Source organism: Aythya fuligula, chromosome 1, assembly GCF_009819795.1.
Source record: "Aythya fuligula isolate bAytFul2 chromosome 1, bAytFul2.pri, whole genome shotgun sequence".
Taxonomy (NCBI): Eukaryota; Metazoa; Chordata; class Aves; order Anseriformes; family Anatidae; genus Aythya; species Aythya fuligula.
In genome coordinates this window covers 117,405,743-117,427,208 of record NC_045559.1, presented here as the reverse complement: position 1 = coordinate 117,427,208, position 21,466 = coordinate 117,405,743, and the positions used below count along the sequence as shown (strand labels likewise).

At 36.9% G+C, this 21,466-nt stretch overlaps 1 protein-coding gene across 7 annotated transcripts in view; it reads right to left on the bottom strand.

Annotated features, from left to right (window-relative positions):
• Positions 1-21,466, bottom strand: part of CASK (calcium/calmodulin dependent serine protein kinase) — a 213,740-nt gene that overhangs the window by 152,602 nt on the left and 39,672 nt on the right. For all 7 annotated transcript variants that reach the window (XM_032194542.1, XM_032194549.1, XM_032194569.1 and 4 more), the window contains exon 2: positions 5,561-5,673. In XM_032194542.1, coding sequence (XP_032050433.1) covers positions 5,561-5,673 — 113 coding nt within the window. The remainder of the gene's footprint in view (positions 1-5,560; positions 5,674-21,466) is intronic.

The window sequence follows — 21,466 nt, the reverse complement described above, 5'->3', positions numbered from 1 at the left end:
CATCTTTACTCAGAATGATGTAAAGCTTTTCAAATGAACTGGATTGACAAAGTCATTTAGGAAATGGAAGCCCAAGTAAAAGAATTAAAAATATATATCTTTACATCAACAAGGGTAAACTACTTAAGGAGATAAGCAGAATAAGAGTTATGTCTCATCTGTGAGAAAATGACTCACAACCTGGAAATATGTCAGGATAAAAATCTGTAGGCCCTTTATAGGAAAACAAAACAAAACAAAACAAAACAACTCAAAACAACAAACTGATGCCAACTTTCATGTTTTCTGCCTTCCCTCCTCAATGAAATAATCTTGGAATTCTTGTCTTAGTATGGATGATACACAGTGATACCACTTTTGATGCAATTTACCTTGCCCCTCTCAGTGCTAGAAGTAGTCAATAGCATATTCAGAACACTTCTTTCTTGGCTAAAATTTTCTCCTTTTTCACAGCCAAAACATTTTGTTGAGACTGTCTTCACAATTCACCTCCAGTAGAACCAGTTGAGGTTCTAAAGGAAACCTGAATCGTTCCTTACCCGCTTATCTATTCAGCTTCACAGTGGCTTGCATGCATACAAACCTGTACAGATGTGTACAAATGCCTAATAAATAAGATCTGTCTAGCCTATTAGAAGGTTGTGGAAGTAGTGGTATTTTCTTTTTTTAATCAAAATGTATTGTAGATAATTAAATCTAATACAAGCATTAAATCTTGAAAAACAACTCCAAAAAGACACGCGCTATAAGTACAGGGCACTGCCCTTTACATTGCTTTAGAAACACCTAGAATTAATTAAATATTAAGAAAGGGGAAACAAATAATGTGTGTTGGCTTTCACTAAGCGGTAAGAAACTGACCAACATTCTCTTTTTGAGAATGTGTTTGTATTGCTAACAGATGTTTGGTGTTAGAACAGCTAACTAAAAGCAAGATATGCCAGACACGCAGAGAAAAAATAAAAGGAAAACTCATGGGATGTGAAGAGCAGCAAAAGACATGGACAGTAAAAGGTAACTGGCGTGCACTATAATAAATTCAGATATAAGGAAAATGAGTTTTATACATCTCTGCAACAAAGGTTCTGAATATATCAGCTAACAGCTGTATTTGAAAAAAAAATAATTTACACTGATGTTATTATACCTCAAATGAGTAGCGGAGCTTCCTATAGCAACAAGTACTCTTCCATATGAGCCCTCTAAATTGAACAGTACAAAATACACTCATATAAACCTAAAAATATTCAAGCTTCACATTTTCTTAAGTGTAGTTTGGTATTTTTTGGTACTCTGTAATATGAAAGCATGGTGAACTATAGTACAATCTGTCATCATGTAAAATAACCAACATTAATCCAATACAACATGAGGCCACTTGAACAGTGACAAGGTGTCAATAGACTTCATTTGTATGGTTAAATTACAACATTACTGAGATTGAACACATACAGTATGCAAGACCATGAACACTAATACTTAAATCCAATAGAATTTAGTCTAAATTAGATTTGTTAGCTGTCAGGCATTGCTACATAGCATTATTTTCTTCCCCCGTTAATAAACCATTCCAAAGAAGCACACAGGCATAAAAATCACTCAAGATTTATGCCTGAACCTTGCAGAGAAAGAATATTATACTAGATACTTGTCTTTTCACTGCACATCTGTGTGAAGAGTTTGACTCTCATTGCTCTATGCCCTTCCATTTAATAGTTGAAGACAGAACTAAACCTCATCTTAGTTTTTCTTCTTAAGGCTGGGCAGACCCAGTTCTCTCAGCTTCTCCTCCTACCTCACATACTTCAAGTCCTAAATGTCTTGAGTCCATCTCTGTTGGACTCATTCCAGTACATCACTTTATTTCTTGTACTGGGGAAAGCAAAATTGCACACAGTGCTCCAAATGCAGTCACACAAGAGCTGGAGAGAGAGAATAATTGCTTCTTTCAATTTGCTGGCTATACTCTCACAACAGTGTGCTATGCAGTTGGCTGCCTTTGCCACAAGAGTACACTGCTGACTAAATAAAAACATTACATGAAAAGTTCCTACCCATAACTAAATGTATAGGCGTATTCAGCCCCTACTTCTCAGCACTCTACAAGTATGTGAAATTAATGGAAACAATTGCCATCAGCTCTCTTGCACTCAGATTTCCTTGTGGGGCTCTGATTAAGAGTGGAAACACACAAATAATAAGTCTCTCTTGTTAACAACTTCCCAGATAAAACCCCAAGCAGTGCATCCCAAAATCTACATTATCTCCAGAAGTGTTGTTAAGAAACACTGATTGCTCTTCTGTAACATGATTACGTCTCTGCTACAGCACAATTCTGGGTGAAGGTTTAGAAAGAGCTGTTGTCAACCCCTCTCAGAAATCAGACAGAAAACACTTCCAGAACTGTCACAGACTAACATTCATACAAAAAAACTGAGTGCATTCTGCTTGGTAAGTCTACCTTAATGTCCTCATAACAGGCCTAATACAGTCTGTTACTCAATGCAGTCAGTATTTGTGATGAGACAGCCCTTCCTTCAGATTTCTCCATCATTAACACACAGGAGTTCTGAGACTTTCTGGAGGATTGTTCCCTGGACTTACAGGATCAGAATCAAATGTAACTTTAGGACAAGGACATTTTAGAGCATAGCAGACTGAATAAAGGAAGCTTGACTTTTTACAAGCTATCTTCCTCGGGGGTTTTCCTTGTTTCATGATTTACAACTGTACCTTCTCTCCCACTCGTGTCTCAGAGAAAGACTGTGCATGGAAAGTTGTAGAAAGATTACCCTCAAGACGAAAATGGTCTTGCAGTGGACAAAACTCTGGGGTAGAGAATGTTCCAAAGGATTAATCTTACCACTCCATTCCAGCTTACACTTCAACACAATTACAAATACTACTTCCCCCATGTAAGTTATCTAATATTTTCTTTAATCTAAGTAGCACCATCCTGGCTGCAAGTCATGGCTCTCCCCCAGTGTGTTTAAGGAATGCCATATCAGAAATAAGCCAAACAAATTCAAAAGAAAATTAATTATTTTTGAAAGATGGAAGCCTAAAAACCTGCACTGAGAACAGGTCCACAAAAAAATAAAATAAAATAGAGGAGAGAGAGTACACTAGCTGGAAAGAGTTTGTGAAAAACAGTTTCTTTATGTAGAACTAAGGATGCAAGCATATACATAACTAAGCATATACAGCTTATATGTCTTAACATTACAAAACTAACACATAGCAATTCACAATCTTAAAAGTAAGCAACAACAAAACAAAACAAAAAATCCACTCCAAAACTTAAACAAAACAGCAACAACAACAATAAAAACTCACCACTAAACCCAGAAACTGTTTATGGTCAATTAAATCAATGAACTTCCAGCTTGTATTATAAACATATCAATATAACACCAGTGGAATGGAAAAACAAACTTAGTATACTCCCAAGCCTTTATTTCTAGACCCAGGCAGGAAATGCAAGCCATCAACAGCTTTCCTTTTTTTCACTTGCCATCCAGAGGGAGCTGGACAGGCTTGAGAGGTGGGTTTGTGAGAACCACATGAGGTTTAAAAAGGCCAAGTGCAAGGTCCTGCACCTGGGCTGGGGTAAGATTGGGTACAGGTTGGGTAGAGAATGGATTGAGAGCAGCCCTGAGGATAAGGACCTGGGGGTGTTGGCTGACAGGAAGCTCAACATGAGCTGGCAATGTGTGCTTGCAGCCCACAAAGCCAACTGGGGCTATGGGTCTGCTTTATCAGGTATACTGGTCTGCATCAAGCAAAGTGTGGCCAGAAGGTTGAAAGAAGTGATTATTCCCCTCTTCTCTGCTCTTGTGAGATCCCATCTGGAGTGCTGCGTTCAGCTCTGGGACGCCCAGCACAAGAAGGACACAGAGCTATTAGAACAAGTCCAGAAGAGGGCCACTATGACGATCAAGGGGCTGGAGCACCACTCCTGTAAAGACAGGCTGAAGGAGCTGGAGTTGTTCAGCCTGCGGAAGGCTCCAGGGAAACCTTATAGTGGCCTTCCCATACCTAAAGGGGGTCTGCAGGAAAGCTGGAGAGGGACTTTTTGTCAGGGAGTGTAGTGATAGGACAAGGGGGAATGGCTTTAAATTAAAAGAGGGTAAATTTAGATTAGATAGAAGGAGGGTGGTGAGGCACTGGCACAGGCTGCCCAGAGAAGCTGTGGGTGCCCCATCCCTGGAGGTGCTCAAGGCCAGGCTGGATGGGGCTTTGGGCAGCCTGGGCTGGTGGGAGGTGTCCCTGCCCATGGCAGGGGTGTGGATTCAGATGGTCATTATGGTCCCTTCCAACCCAACCCATTCTATGATTCAATGAACCTATAATTGCTATTGGCTTTTCCTTTTTTTCCTGATCAGTCCTTGCTCCTCTGTGTACTCGTTCTCTCTTCCTTAATAGCATTGAAAGGTTGAAATTTACTGTCAAGGAGTGAGGAAAGCAATACTACTGCAAAGTTCAAATGTTTCCTAGCGCCCAGCAATTAAGATGAGGCTCAGGCAAAGACCAGAAAACAGAACGTCAGTACTTCAGAAATCTGTACAAGGCAAAAAGAATACTCTAAAAGATTACTTTTTTTTTTTTTTTTTTTTTAAAGTAAAAGCACATTAACATGAAGTTCAATGTTTTTGGTATTACCTGCCAAAACCATAAGGTGGCTATATGTAAGCTCAATATTATGGAGTGTGTGGCTTACATTTTTTGGGAGGAAGGCTAGGAAAAAGAAGCAAGCAGTGACATTATCTGATTTAAAGGAAAATCTCTGGTAAATCTGAAGCAAGACTTGAGAGTTACTTTGTAAATCAAACTATCCATTAAGACTTGAGATAGTATTTGTTATAATCACTGAGAAGTCATCAAGCCTTTTTTTCCCTCAAACTTTTTTTCAAGTGCTATAAAAGAAGCACTTCAGTGTACACACATGCTGCATATTCAGCTTACAAGAGACATATCGTATTACACTACAACAGGAAACACTAAAAGCTACAGCCTTTTATCTATACTCTTGCAGAGTTGTAGAGCATCATTTTAAAATCCCGACTATATAAAAAATATATACAGCCATTCTTTATATAGTTTCACACACTTTAATCACAAGTTTTGTCCATTTTAAAATCAAATTACTTGCTAGATCTAGAGTGGTAAAGCGGATGTGTTTTCATTATACTTCCCTTGTATGCTTTTTTGTTTCCAAATTATTATTTTTTGTTTTTAACAAATTCTCTTTCTAAGAAAATATGTAAAGAAATGGAAAGTAATGTAAAGGAATAGCAATGGCTATTAGACGTAGAAAAGACCTAATACCCTTTTTAATCTGTATCACGACAACTGAATAGGTGTAGTTATGATTAACAACTGTACTTAAGATTAGAAATGCACACATTATGTTAGATCAGATTACACTAGAGATAGAAGATATTGCTTTAAAATGTCTACAAAATATAAATCTGAAAGAATCTTATGAAGCAAAGAAAAATAGGACTTGTCAACAAGCCAAAAAGACACCTGCTTACAATGTGCTTCATTTTTTTCTTACCTTCTGTGCTTAATCCAGGACTTGAAGTGAATTTTGCTACATCGACAATCTTTACGGCAAACTGTTGCCCTGTTTCCCTGTTGATACATCGCCGCACAACGCTGAATGGACCCCTGAAACACACATGCACAAAAAATCAGCAATAAATAAACCATTCTCTTTTATGCACTGAGCTGTAATTTCATTACTTTTAAACAAAATTTAGATTCCAATATATAATTCAAGTATAGTAACAGAAGCTTGTACTTCTAATCTTTGCTCCCCATGAACCATAAAACATAGTTTTAACAACAGACTAGAGTAAGAACAGTAAATGAGTTTCAAATTTACTATATTAAGGAGAGCTCAAATATATTCTCTCATTCAACCAGTTGAGAAAGGCCATACTGTTGGAAACCACGTGTAATACACTGGCACATTATCATTACATTTTAAACAGACTTTTTTTGATGCATAGCTCAAATGGGGGAAAATGTATTAAAAGACTATAATGTGAATTGCAAGCTTCCTAAACTGTTTCTAACTTGGGTATTATACTTGTTTTATACTGTAAAAATACTGTAAATACTATATTCTGCAATTTGTATTCATCTCCTCGATTTCCAAAATGAAAATTTGACAGGGATGACTTCAAAATTTGACTCACAGTACCAGGTAGAAAGAAAGAAAGAAAAACAGAGGTGAGAAATATATTCTTGCTTTCAGTCCTGAACTAAAGTTAAGAAATTACCATTATTTGAAAGAACCGAAAAGATATTCTTTAGTAACAATGATAAAAGAAACAAAACTGCTAAGTCATGCTGTTTGGGTTGGTTTCTCTGTTCTACACAAACTCGGTTTATTTTAAGCTTATTTGACACCACTAGATTATGAACAACTTCCCTTACTGCACTTAAAGCTTATCATTTTCTCTCATCCTAAGCACTTCAAGAACCCCCATAAAAATTACAGATAAAGAAGATCTATTAAAATTTGTTCAGACAGATGTTAGCGTTGCATCACTAAAGCTAGCTATTGTTCAAAACTGAAGTTACGTTTGCTGAAACATGAGTTAGAACAATGGTAACCCTAAAAAGCTCCACTTTAAAAATATCACCATCAATACACATTTATGGGAGCTTCTTTCACAGTACATAATTTAAGTTCTTGATGCCTTGACTTAGAATATGGAAACTTCCATTCACTATTAATAAGAGAAAATAGAATCAGACAATTATGGTGTGTCAAGCATTCAAACATGAAAAATTAATTAGTTGTGAAAACAAAACAGGGTTGTTTCAAGACTGCAATATAATTGACCTTGCCACTACTTTTTTTACTCCTACTGATTTAATGACTGAATTGATAGTTCTAAGAAATTCATTCTAAAGTCTTCTCAAAAAGACATAAGGACAAATCCGAGGGTGGAAAGAGCCTTTGTTTGGAAGTTCATCTGTTGAGTGAATATTCATCCACTGAGTGAAATAAATGGATAAATATAACAAGAGAAATCCTTCCACTCAGACAGTGAACTGGAAGTTGGTTTCTGAGCACTAAGACTGCAAAGAAATGGAATTGTCAAGATAAAAGTTTCTCTGAGAGGGGAGAGATGCCCAACTGAAGATATGTACTCACATACTTATATAACTGGGCTTTTGGAATTTCTTTACATACCAGATGATTCAAAAAATGCAATTTTTTACCCTACCAAATCAAGCTATTCCCATAGATAAAATCCATTTTTGTACCCTATAAACAACATACTTGCAAATATTTCTTTGAATAACATGATTTTTGACACAGAATACGAATGCTAAACCAGGCCATGAATCACAATGTAAACATTCAAAATTAAGGAAGATATTTATTAACACAACTATCTAACTGTGAATTATGCTGACGCACTCAGACACAGCTACCTACTCAAGAAAATAATTTTTCTCTCTCGTTTTCTCACTCCTAATGTACAATGAAATCCCCCAAACTGATGACTGTTTTCTTCTTTGTATCCATAACCCAATATTATTCAGCATATAAAAACCCCAACAGTTACCACAAATATTTTTAAAAGATACTCAATTAAGAATTTAAATATACAAAAATCAACTTTTATCTGTAAATACAGAAAGCTCGTCTAACTTCATTTGGCTACAGATGACTAGAGCTATTGACCTGAAACACTCCCCCCATATTAAAGAAAGTAATCTTTTATTAAAAATAAACCGACATTTTATACAGATCAGTGTCACCTTCTTATCCCGAGTCCCTGCTTACTCTTTTAGCATGTCAAAGTAGGATTTGTTTAAAATAGCACAAAACCACATTTAAATTATGATAATTTAAAAACATTTCAAAAACCTAAACTACAGCTTCAGAATAATATTGGCAATAGTTGTTTTTCAGACATAATTTGCTAGAAATTACATGTATTTATTTAAAATTGATCCTTTTTCTTTTCATTCTCACTGGTTTTCCTCACAAAGCCTTTATGAAGTTATTAAATAAAGGTTTTTAATATAGTCTGATACAGAATGATAGATTATTGGAGTGTAGAAAAACCTGATGAGAACACCATGCCCTTACTTACAGGCTGACCCTTGACTTTTGTTCGTCGATGTAACTACAGAAACCCTGTGAATATACATTTTTCTTCCTATTGACTACGCTACTTCTAGTTTTCCTGGTTTACTCAAGTCTGGGCTGAGAACTTGCCCATTTACCTGAGTGTGTATGTGCACATACTTCTAGCAGCCAAGAAGAAAAAGATGGCTGGAAAAAGAATAAATGAAAAAGGAACATCCAAACTACAGCTCCAAGAAGGATCAGGCTTGTGGTCATCCTTACCACTCTTGTAAGTATGACTTATTTTTTCTTTCCATCATGTATTAACATTTTAAAACCCTGACTGGAGCAATTTCCATCCTGCATTTTCAGTCTGGCACAAAAAATGGATGTTTCATTCAATTCCGTAACAGAGTATAAGAGGCGTCATGACAGTCTCAACCTTTATGGCCATATTTAAACTTAGCTATGCTTTTTAAAGAGCCTTTTCTACCTATAAAGATGAATGCCAGAGTCTTAAGTAAATCAAAGCTGCTGTAAAGCTCAGAAGACAAGAATTCAGTAGTGCCCACAATTAACTCATTCTCTTAAAAGTACACCAATTTAGAGTCTCTTATGGAAATCAAAAGAGATTTTAAACATAATCCAAAAATTCAGGTATTTACAAGCTTCAGATTTCCAACGTTTCCAAAATTAGCTCTCCCATATTCAAGCGACAAACAGCCTCAAAATAGCATACATGTTATGACTATAGATTAGATGAATATATTCCATGACAGAAGCAGTGCAACAAAGGCTTGAAGTATCCAGTTTTAAATAACTTGTTATCTCATGGATATTTAACACATTCACGAGAGGTACCCTTATGATTTAAGCAGACACCCTTGCTACCATGTGCCAATTAACAGAAAGGAATGTTAAAATAAATTATGGTTGCAGTTAGTTTTTTGACATCTTCCTCGTAGCGTCAATGAAACACAGACATTTTACAAACAAAGTTACAATACCCCGCAGTGATATTGCTTAATTTGAGCCAGAAAACAAAACCCCATGCTTCCTAACACAATAGTTTCCAATCTTATTCAGAAGCTAAGTAACAAACGTCTTTCAGGCCACACTCTTAGCATTAAAAATGATGCTTGTTTCCCTCAGTCAGGAAAAGGACTAAGTTACTTGATCTTTCAAATGATACAAGTAGCTATTCATCAGTTTTGTTTGTCACCAGGGAAACATATCACATTCTGGATAAACGACAATTTCTATAGCTCAGTTTATTACTGCAGCTCAAATCATATAGGATCTAAAACACAGAGATGATGCAAAGGGGAAGGAGCAGCAGTAAAGATGCAGGTCATCAAAATGGTAACAGACAGATCAGACAACTTATCTGAATGTTTGTTTATTAAAACAGATGAACTGGGTTAAGTTGAATAATAAGAGATTTCATCCTCTAACAGTCATACAAACTAAAATTATGATGTAATGTGTTTAATATTTCACTCCTCTCTCTGCTACCCTTAACAGACACACCTACTGAGATGCACAGACCAAAAAAACACCATCTTTCCACCTTCCCCTCCACCTTTCAGAACCTTTCACTGTGGTTAGCACGGACAGAACAGACTACACTAATACACTGCTAAGTCTGAGAATCATTAAAATACTCAAGTAGTAAGGACAAATGCTTTTCTTTCACTGATACTTGTTTTGTTATTGGCAGCAACACATCCCAACATCTGCAATTCTTTGATTCGTGCTTGCAATGTATATCAAAGCGCAAAATGTATTTTCTTAGACTGATGTTGGAATGCATGCTGAGTTTTGCTGTTTACTGCAGATGGAAATCAAAGCATCACAATACATTATTAAGGAGGTTATTGATTACATGTAGGCCATGAGAAAGTGGATAGGAATGCTGAAAAGGTGCCTCAATCATTTTTTTTTTTCACGTATCCTAAATTTCAGGTTAGTAGGACAGCTCCTGATATAATCTTAACCCCAATTAAACTGTTTCTGGTGATTAATTTTGGTGTATTAACAGAACAGTTCGTTTTCATATCAACTAGACCTACCCATGTATACAAAGGAGTATAACATTTGAACTAGAATGAAGTCCTAAAAATTTTAGACCACCAAAGCCTCTTTTTTTAAAAAATTATTATTATTATTATTATTTTTTTTTTACTAAGTCCTTCACTTTGAATTCTTTTATTTGGTGTATGTCATAAGGATTTCAAGGATAAAGATCATAAGCCATCATTTTTCAAACCTTTTATTTATTTATTTATTTAAACTGAAATCTTGCTGGTTTGTCTGTTCTGCTTCCTTTCCTCTTCCCTCTAATACATGCTGGTGTGCAAGAATGAGAACAGGTTGGGATTAAGATAAAGTCTGTTCATTCCTAACAAGCACAAATAGTTGTAGCCAGTAAGTAACAGGGACAGGGTATTTTTGTAGACTGAAAATGTTTGTTGTACTGTTATGCTTCAGCTTCAGTACTCTTCTAGTCAATCTGTAGAAAGTTCCATAGTGTTTCTATGACTCTTACCATGTCCTGAAATAACTAAACCAACTCATTGGAATGGAGTTCCTGCTGATGAATATTCTAAGGACACCATGAACCTCTATGCTTCAACCCCAAAACTTTCAGAGTATAAGTTATTTACATATCAGATCACCAACAAATTGCTCAACATTTCTTCCAAGCGAATCATGTTTTTTCCAGGAACATAGCATAAAGCAATGCATTTTGGCTCTCAAACTCAGTTTTCATAACAAAAAAGCTGAATATTTTCTCAGTAAAACCAAGAGCAAACAATCTCTTCCAGTAAATACAGAATCCCATTGCAATTGAGTTTTCATTGAAGAATTGAAGGCTTTTTCCTCCTTTCTTAAGAAAGCTTAACTATTAAGAACCTGAAGCACACAGTGTGTGTCTGTTATTCAACGTTAAATTTTACGTTTTACATCTTAAATGTAAATGAATATAAAAAGAACTATGTCAGCTTGTTGCATTAAGAAAGTATAAGTGTATACAGAGTCATGTAAGAAAAGACATATATACCCAGATTTTTTTTCTCTTTTTTTTTTTTTCTCCATTTAGAGGCTATGCACTTGCTTAGCTAAGCAGCAGACAACACTCCTTTGAACTAACACGGTCAATATTTTAGAAACAGTGGTATCCAAGTTAAAAATATTATTGGAAATAAAGCAAATTACAACCACATTCTAAAGACATAAATCTCATCCCCACTCCATTCATCCCTGCCCATTTAAAGATATACACTCTTCCTCTAATTTTCACTTTGAATAAAGTGAATGTCTTTTGAAAATTAAGTACTTCCAAGATTAATTAAACCTGCAATTAGCCAGTGTATCAGCTCATTTACACATGGAACTGCAGCTTGAAAGGGTGATTGATGATCTCTGTAAATAGCACACTGGCTTCGAGTACAGCCACTTTCAGAAAGCCATCACTGGCCATACTGGATAGCCATTTTTTATTTTATTCTCAAAGGAAAATTTTAAATACTGCACTAATGTGACACTGGCACAGAAAAACATTTGGGTCAAAGATCTGATACTTCTTCAGAAAATTGCATATGCCAGTGCAAGTCACAAAATAGAGTTCCTAAGTGGCAACACTTCTATCACAGGTTTGCTTGACAGTATCTTAGAAATCAATCACAGAATCACTGAATGGCCGAGGTTGGAAGGGACCTCTGAAGATCATCCAGTTCACCCCACTGCCAAGCAGAGTCACCTAAAGCACATTGTGCAGGATGGCATCCAGGCAGGTTTTGAATATCTCCAGAGAAGGAGACTCCACAACCTCTCTGGGCAGCCTGTTCCAGTGCTCTGTCACCCTCCCAGTAAAGAAGTGCCCTTGCATATTCAGCCGGAACCACCTGTGCTTCAGTTTGCCTCTCGTCCTGTTGCTGGGCACAACTGAAAAGAGACTGGCTCCATCCTTTTGACACCTTTCCTTCAGATATTTATATATACCGATGAGGTCTCCCCTCAGTCTTCTCTTTTCCAGGCTAAACAGGCCCAGTTATTGCACCCTGTTCTTGTATGACAAGTCTGTATTTAATTCAGCTTCATAATAAAATATACAAAAGAACAAAGTATAATACAGCAGTTCACTGAATCACGGCTCAGTATGGACACAGCTTGTAACAGATACTCTCCAATATTAATCCAAGAGAACTATAAAGAACAAAGAATGCAGAGAGAACCAAACCTGTGGTTCTAAAGTATGCAGAAGCAAATGAAAAAAAAAAAAAAAAACCACACACAAAAAAAAACAACCAACGAGTCTACATGTTCGTTTTAGCGAGACATGATCCTTTAAACTCCTTCAAAAGTACTGAATCATGGTGCTTACTTAATGTATATGATGAGTATGATATAGATCTCTTTTCTAATGATTCTCTAAATCATAAAATAACTGGAGAAAGGTTACTGAGAAAGGCAGTAGGGTTGGAAACAGGTTTTTAAAAACAGTGAAACTAAAGTCAATAAAACGTTTGGAAATGGTAGGCATTGTTAAAATTACAGCATTTAAAAAAAATATCAAGAATATTACCTAAACAATAAACCAAGATGTATAAGAAATTATTATTAAAGTTTAAAAATATTCAAACTCTTTTTTAAAGGCTTAAGCAAGCTATTGCTCATAAGGAATAACAATTTCAATGAAAACAATTGTCAAGAAAACTTTAGTTACTTAAGACTACTGCTATACGATGTAGAAATACCTCAGCTGGGGTGGGGGAGCACACTACAGGACGCACACTCAGATCAGTGCAGTGCACTGTAGGAGCTAGTTAGGCATCCAGAGCTAACTTCTAACTCTGTCTTTCCATTGCAGAGTTCAGACTCCAGACAGAAACAGTGGCTGCAAGCATAGACCAGAAACCCAGTCATGGTCCCCCGTATGACCTACTACCCTTCCAGAAGTGTTTCCCTCATCAGTGAGTCATTAGAACCCGCTTCCCACTTTCTCAGCTCTCTTTGAAGCCTTATCTGACACGGAAAGGGAAGAAATAAAAACTGAAATTAGAAACACCACCAGACCCAAAAAGTTGGCAGAGCTACTCCATAGGAAGGAGAAAAAAAAAAAAAAAAAAAAGCAGACAGTAGCAGCCTGCAGCCTTTTTCTCTCTCCCCTTTTCTTAACTGATTCTTTCCTTCCATAAGAAACTATAGGAGTACCTCCTACAATGCTTGTGCAAGTGAAACACTCCCCAAGAAAACCTTAGGGCATGCTTAGAATTTATGCAACATACTGAAAAAATATTTACTTACAATTTTAAGATTCCCTTGTATAATTCAGAAGCTTAGTTACATGCTTTTGTTACTATAAAAGCAATATGCCAGCAGAAAGAGATCTGTTTCACTATCACGTCTTTTTTTCTATAGCCATCCTGCAAGGGGGATAAACTACCTTTAACAGATCTGTGACCTAGATCAACAGAAACAATGTCTGTGGCCTACATTTTATTTCTCATCAGGAAAACAAACAAACAAACAAAAAACCCCCAACAATTAATTTATCTATTATTCTACTTTTTGATATATGAGGTATATCTCTGTCTATCTGTAAAATCTCTCAGGCATACATACCATGCAATAAAAAGGTGCTGATATGTTACAATGCCTTTAATGTATATAGTTTGTAAACACAGAGGTAAAATGCTTGATAGATTATCTTTTCTACCAGCATGAAGTAAAAATTGTAGCACCAGACATAAGTAACATTCTTCATGAGCAAGCAATTCAGAATATATTTTTATGCTCACATAGACTACAGGACCCTTTATTTTCAGAAGTCATAGTTAATGCACAATTACCCTTGTAAATTCTTCCTCGTTGTACATACAGAACCACAGAACAATTCAGGCTGGAGGGGACCTCTGAAGGAAGATGCTCAATAAGCTTTGTCTTGACATCTACTTGTGGCTATCAAATACCATACTACAATGTTAATGTGGTTTAATTTAATTTTATTTTAACCCCCTTTCCTCGCCCCCTGAAAACGACCATTTACAAATAATTATTCAATTCAGCATACATACGAGCAAAATCGTATTTTCAGTGATTATTGTAGTGATCAGTTTCATGCCCTTAAAAGAGTTGCTCTGAAAGCTGCAGCTGTAGCAGAAATAGTAATAGTAGGTGTACTTTGTTAAGGCCTATAAGCTTTTTGGAACAAGATCAGACATTAGCTGCTGGGAAGCTTGAGAAGGGCATGCTCCCACAGGACGAGCCACATGGTAGATAAAGAAGATGGAAGGGGTTTTAGAGCAAGATTGCAGTAGATAATTTCAAGTTCACATTTGAATGATACTGCAGTATGACTGTTTTAAACAGAAGCAACAGTTACTGACATAGAACAGCCCCTGCAAGAGCTTGTCATCAGATCTTTCTTTATACCCTAATTTGTCAACTCATTAAAGGTCATTAGCAAGCAAAAGGTCAAGGCCTCAGATTCAAGGAACTCCTAAATAGCCTCCTGAATGAGTTCAGGATCTTGGCTCTAGGGCTTCTGCTTTTAGATTTCTTCCTCGATAATCTGTTTCCAGAGATTCACTAGTAATTTGTTTTTCCTGCGAGATTACTAAATGCACACTACTTGCACTTTCCTCAATAAGTATATTGTTAAAAAAGCTATGCTGGCAGCCTCAGTCTTCAATAAAGTGACTGATTATGTGTCCCATGGACGGCTTAGATGAAAGAACAAACCCCAAATTATTTCTAAGGCATGCATGTACTAAGCACACACAAGCCAAAAATGAAATATTCTCTTAATTGAGATAAAAGCAGTTATTAGAGCCTCAGAAAATTGTGCTTTTTTTTTTTTTTTTGCTTTTTTTTTTTTTTTGTTTTGGTTTGTTAAACTGAGATTAAGTATCTTGTCCCTGCATTGGTAAATAACTCAAGAAATATGATTCTCACTGCTCTCTCTGGTTCACCTCAAGGCAAGTGAGAATCTACATCATACCCAAGAAGTGATTTAGGGCAGGTGGAGACTGGTACTCAAAGCACAAAATCTATTTCTTGAATGGGGATGGGGGGCGGTTAATAAAGAGAGCTTTGTTCACTGGTGAGTTCCCTCTGGAAATACAGACTGCAATACAAATATGCAGCCAAAATTCCCAAACTTTTATTTTTGTGCTTTAAGATGCTGTAACCATTCACAGAAATATGCAAAACATCGGCAGATAAATCAAGACCATCAGGTCAAAAGTGCTCCAAACCCCCCTGACGCTGTTCTCCTAACAGATGCCTTTAATACCCAAGCAATTCTTTTCTCTGTGAAGAAATATCTAGTGCACTAGATCAGGAGGCAGTGAAGGAAACATGGGGAAACACTTATAAAAACTGAATTAGACATGAAATAACTGAATGGTGAGAAGAAAAACAGCAAGAAAGAACTTGTGTGTTAAAAGGAACACTTCAATCACCTTAACAAAAGAGGGTGTATTAAAATATTAGAGATTTGGCTCCTAAAGAATTAGCAAAGGTTGTTGAGTATCTTCAGTCTCATCAGATAGGGACAATGGTCATTATTTTTCTGCTTCCCCATTCAGAGATGCGCCTTTTTATCCCATCTGTGCTACCAGGCCTCATTCCATCTGGGGCCATGGCTTTACCAGCATTCCTTTAGCAGCAGCACTGGTTGAGCCAGCAACCCTTCTAGCCGTTGGGTTGTCCTGAAACACCCTTGGTATGATTACACTGAACCAGATCAAAGAAGAAACAAAAACCACTCAAATATCCTCAACAAACCACTTTTTTTTTTTTTTTTCTTTTTCCGGTGTTACTTTTCATCCACAGCAGTTCCTTGAAGTGGCTTCAGTCATGGCTACATGAAGAGCTGGGGCAAGCAAGACAAAGCCAAAACCAGGAACAAACAGCAGCAGCGCTACCACAAAAAGTGAGTGCAATCTCAGACCACAATGGTTCTTCACACATGCCTGCAGCCCCCAGCCCCCATTCCTGCACCAATACAGCACACTCACAATCACGCAATGAACCAAGGGAACTCATGTAAATGAGAGTCTTTGGTATACACACACATAGTTGGCTCCACCATGCATAGTTTTTCTCACAATACAAGTGTTTTTAAGAAAACATAGCACAGAGCAAATTCAGAAAGAATGAGACTATACCAGCAACCCATGCTGCCAAAAATTCCTTCATGAAATTATGCCCTCAGGTGAGCTTACATGCATCAACTGCTCCCAAAAGGGAAAACTCTCACACTTCCCTCTGTCCCGCACTGTCATTCTACTTTAAGTTTCTGTGTTTCGATTCTTAATGGCCACTATAGGTACATTAGTTTTTCTAACAAAACTGAGCTTCATACTACACCCTTATCTCTCTCTTTCCCTCACTGTGTTTGCCAAGCCTCACAAGATGCACCTTTTAATGATGGGTCTTCTTGCTTCAGAATCTCTTCCCTGCATCTGTTCCTGTTTAAATTTCACTTAACAGAAGCAACCAGAACTGTGATGAAGTCCTCGCAAAAGCTGGCATGATGCTCATAATGCTTTCTTCTCTACCAATACTGTGCCTAGTATCCTGCACTTGGCTTCTCCACACCTGCATCAGATGGCCACCTGGATGCTGGATTCTTATCTTCTGTTGTTTCCAGCCAATCAGCCTGAGCTTACCCAAAGCGCTTGTTACTGGTTTTTCCTTTCTTAAGTGGAAATGGTGCATCCCGAATGGAGAAGTCTGTCATTTCCACTGTGAGTCCTTGTTGCTTTTTTCTTTTTCTGAACGCTGAACTATGAAAAAGGAAAGCAAGAGGGAAGCACTAGCAGATCTGACTGATGGAAGAGGTTTTGTCATTGCGTGGAATACAACACTGCTAATCCAGTTGCCTCGAAACTACTACTGTGTTTAAAAATCAATCAACCAATAAATCAGATGATTCCCGTATATTCGTAACAACAGAACATTCCCGTATATTCGTACAACTAACTTGCACTGGCCACTACAGAAGTAATAGAAAAACTGAACACTTTTGATGGAAATAACCTTTACATTCTGCTGTTATATGTATGCAACAACATGTGGCTTTAAAAGCCTAACACCTTTACATGGCAATGTACAGAAAAGGTTCAGAAATTCTTTGAATGCCTCTCATTTCCCCATAAAATTCCCATCCCATTTGCCACCATCACACAACAGCTAATTCTCAAGACTTGAAAATTTCTCTATGTATCAATTTGAGGAAGACTTTTCAAAAGCTTCGTTGCTGTTCTTTGAGAATAGATGAGTGGTCATTGCTAGGACCTGATGAAATTTGTAACTCAAAAGGAGGATTTTCTTGGGACTTGTAATTTGGTTCTTTTGATATTTGAGATTTTGATATTAGTGTTCCATCATTAGGGATGAGCATGACAAAAAGTATGTATAACATTGAGTATGACGTTGAGTATGACAAAAAGAACACAACTTCAAAACAGTAATGCTTGAAGATCTCAGAGGGAATAGTAAAGCAAAACAATGTTTTTAAAACATACACAGATACTCGAAGTCAGTATCCCAAATTAGTTCTTATAGCTCAATACCTGAATTTTGCATAAAAAACAAACAAAAAACCCTCAGTTCAGTGCAGCTGTCACTTAAAAAACGATAGCCTTGAAGATATTTCTGCGTGCATACAAATTTACAAGACCCTTTGAAAACAGTACACAGAAGTTACTGAGGTCTGCAAGACAGACCAAGTTTCTGAATGGGAAAGTTCTCTAGTGTGGCACTGATCAGTGAAGGTAAGTTATCCTAAGAATCTTGATCCAGACAGACAACTTCCTGCATTTCTTTCTTGAGTTTGGCCTCTGAATTGCCAAACACCTTCATGTGTAATGAAAAGTATCTTGACAAGAAAGTTCCTCTTATACATCTCAGAAGTATGCATATTCGTTTTAAATGCCCTAAGTTGTCACCAAGATCATATATGAAGTGAAGGAAAACATAAATATTTGAGGTTTTCTTTTAAACATGTTGGAAGACTTCCAGTATGTCAGAAATCTAATTTATGACTCAAATCACCGGCCTTTAGAGTGATTCATAGCATTTTAAATTATGGAAGGATTAATGGGATTTATTAAGAACATTCAGCTGAATATTGGGAAAAAACTTCCTGGTTCTGTTATTTATAGAAGGCTGCTGAATTCTCTCTCCAGGGGACAAAGGAATGAATTCTTACCTCTTGAAATCTGAAGCTTTCAGCAACATACTGGAATGAAAAATCTGACACAGAAAATATGTAGTTTCTCTTCGCCATCTGGATCTGTTAGGTTCCTAACAGTAGTTCTTGATAAAAGTATTTCTATATATTTAATGCATATAAACTACTGTTCATAGGCAGCTTTTCTTTTTAATAGATTGCATTTCAACAGCCTAGATATATCTATTAAAATACATTAATCTCTTCTACTTGCATTAGTTCAGCCTTTCTCTAAAATTTGAGCAAATGGCTTTTTAGGAGTTTGTTTAGAGAAGTTAACTTTCACTAATTTCAAAAAATAAAGATGTCTTGGACAAAGCCTAAGCTTTAAAAACCTTTAAAACTAAATAGGGCTCTTCACCTTACTAGATATTTGGAAGGCATGCTGTTACACCAGTAGGAAAATTAACTACTGTTGTTTGTATATGTAAAAAATAAGCAGAACACTTAAACTGGAGAGACCAGCTTCCTGAAAACAATTGTTCGTGAATTTTAAGCTCAGTTCTTCATATGCTAATTTAAAGGTCACTCCTTACCACAATCATGTCATTAAAGAGACTATACCATACAAAATATCTCATTAACTACAACACAATTAACTATAATCACCTACATGACAATTATTAATCCACACAACATAATGTAATGTATGATCATCTCACTATTTCGTTACTGAAACAAGCCACAACATTATTTTTCTAACTACTAAACATTTAATAGAAGTGTTCACAACCTTCCAGAGCAAACTACATATAAAGCCATTGCTTACAAAGCAAATTTAATTTTCTTCCTTTTTTATTACAAAAAAGGAAATGTTGCCTGGATCAACTTCTCAGCCAGCTCAGAGACACAGCTGTACTAATGCTTGCGCCAGTACTGGTGTGGGACAGCACAGGGATGCTACCTACCTGTGTGGTGAGAGGACAAGGTTTTTAGTACTGCCTTTTTTTTTTTTTTTTTAAACAAACAAACAAAAACAACACAACCAACCAACCAAAAACCAACCTATTCCTGGAATTGTGAAATCAGTATGGATCAGAGTACTGACTCCAACTCATTTAAGTTGCCTGCATTAAAAAAATCCACACTCCTGCAAGTGATTATTTGACCTTTGGGTTGACAAGGCTGACAAGAATAAGAAATTGAATTCATTGTCCAGGCCAGGAACAGTCTGGCATTTCAACAGCTTCACTTATTTTATTCAAGGACTGAATAGTGAAACAGGGCGGATGAGCAACACCTTGTGTCCACGAGCAGATCTCAGTTTGCTCCATTACAAACCATCACACCAACAAGCAAAAAGTCTAAAGGTTCTTTCAGATCGAACTAGAATTGATTTCAACTGCAGTCATAACTGCAGTGGTCTCTGCTTTGGACCACGGGATAAAAGTCATTCCCTCAGTTGATGTCTCAAAATATCGAACCACTTGTGTGCTAATGGTCTTAAAAACTAAATAGAAATAAATCCACTGACACTAGTAGAAACCCTAAAGAAAGAATTAGGAGACTGTTCAGTAAGCATCTTGCTACTTGCTGCTGCCTCTTTGAAGGATTCCTATGTTTAGCTTGCTTGGCTGCCACAAGCTCCTGCTATCACCAGAGAGGACCCAGAAGCAGAAATAAATGCAGCTTCCAGCTTTGTTCTAGGCAATACGCTTCTGGAGGACGAAGCATATATCCCCACCAACTTCCCTGTCTTTTGAACAAGCAAGAAAAATTGAATTTATCGCTTTAATATAGCTATTTTTGAACAAGCACATCCTCAGAGTTATCAAAAATCTTAAGTATTCCAACAGCGAGGCTACAGATTTGAACAAAAGTTCAAACTGCCAATTACTTCTAGACTGAGCATGTATGAACACGTGTTACGGAATCCTACCACTGCACCTTTCTTGCTTTGCATTTCACATTGATATTTCACTACAATTTAAGCCCACCCATATTTTTAGACGAATTAGAACTATCCAAACCAGAGCCAGAAGTTAACTGCTAAGAAAGGCAACATTTAGAAGAAGGGAGTAAAAAGAAAAGAGCTGGCAGGGAGGATGGGAAGAGGAAACCAAACTACCACACTATTTCTTCTTCAGTATGCTTTTCTAGTCAAAATTGTTTAAAGAGAGAGAAAAAAGAAAGAAAAATACTTTCTATATTTCACAGAGTATACATAAGGTATGTTTAACCGCAGAAAGCAAGTTCCTTTTGGCAGGGGTTTCAAATAACTGTGCAGCCCTACTTGTAAAGATGTAAAAATATAAAAATACCTGACACCCAATAATTTGGGTGAAACATGTGCAAGTGAAAATCATAAAACAACCAAAAACAAGCTCCAAGACTTTAACGAAAGCTTATGTTTGTATTTACTGCCTTCAAACACCCATGTAGGAGTTTTAAGTCATACTAACTAGGACTGGTTGTGCAGCGCAAGTTGTCAACGGGGGTTTATTGGGCTTTTAGGAGCATGGGATCCTCTTTGAGGATCAAGGACTGCAAGAAGAGGCAGGGTGCACCCAGGTAGGACAAAAGCCAGCTACGAATGTTGGAGGAGGGAAACAAGGACCAGTCAATAGCCAACAAAGGACCAATTTGGCAAGCCTGGTGAGCAGGATGATATGGATAGGAGAGACTTTGTAATGAGCGTGAAGGCTAAAACAGACCAATTTCAAGCTTCATAAAGAAGAAGCACCCACAGGACAGCACAGGGACAGAGCTCCTACCTTTCCTGGGTAATCACCACAACTGGCTGCCTCTTTTAAGTGCCTGTACGATAACTCACACTACAGGGAAACAAACACTTGTTCAGATAACTATCAGACTGCGAGTTTTATTCGTATGTCAGATGAATACACTAGTTTCCAACTTACATTAGTGTCTCTGCCATACCCAAATAATTTCTATAACAAATTATGGCTTCATTAAAAGCTCAGAAACATCCCTGCAGATGGAAATGTTATTAAACTGATAGCACTAAACTAAGTTTTATACTAAAATGAACAATGTGTGAGAACGTATTTAGAGCAGCAATTTGTGCATACCACAGGGAACTCCCGTTTCCAATTCCCTGGCAAAACTAATACAGGAATTGAAACACTCAAAATAACAGCAATTTCAAGGAGATATCC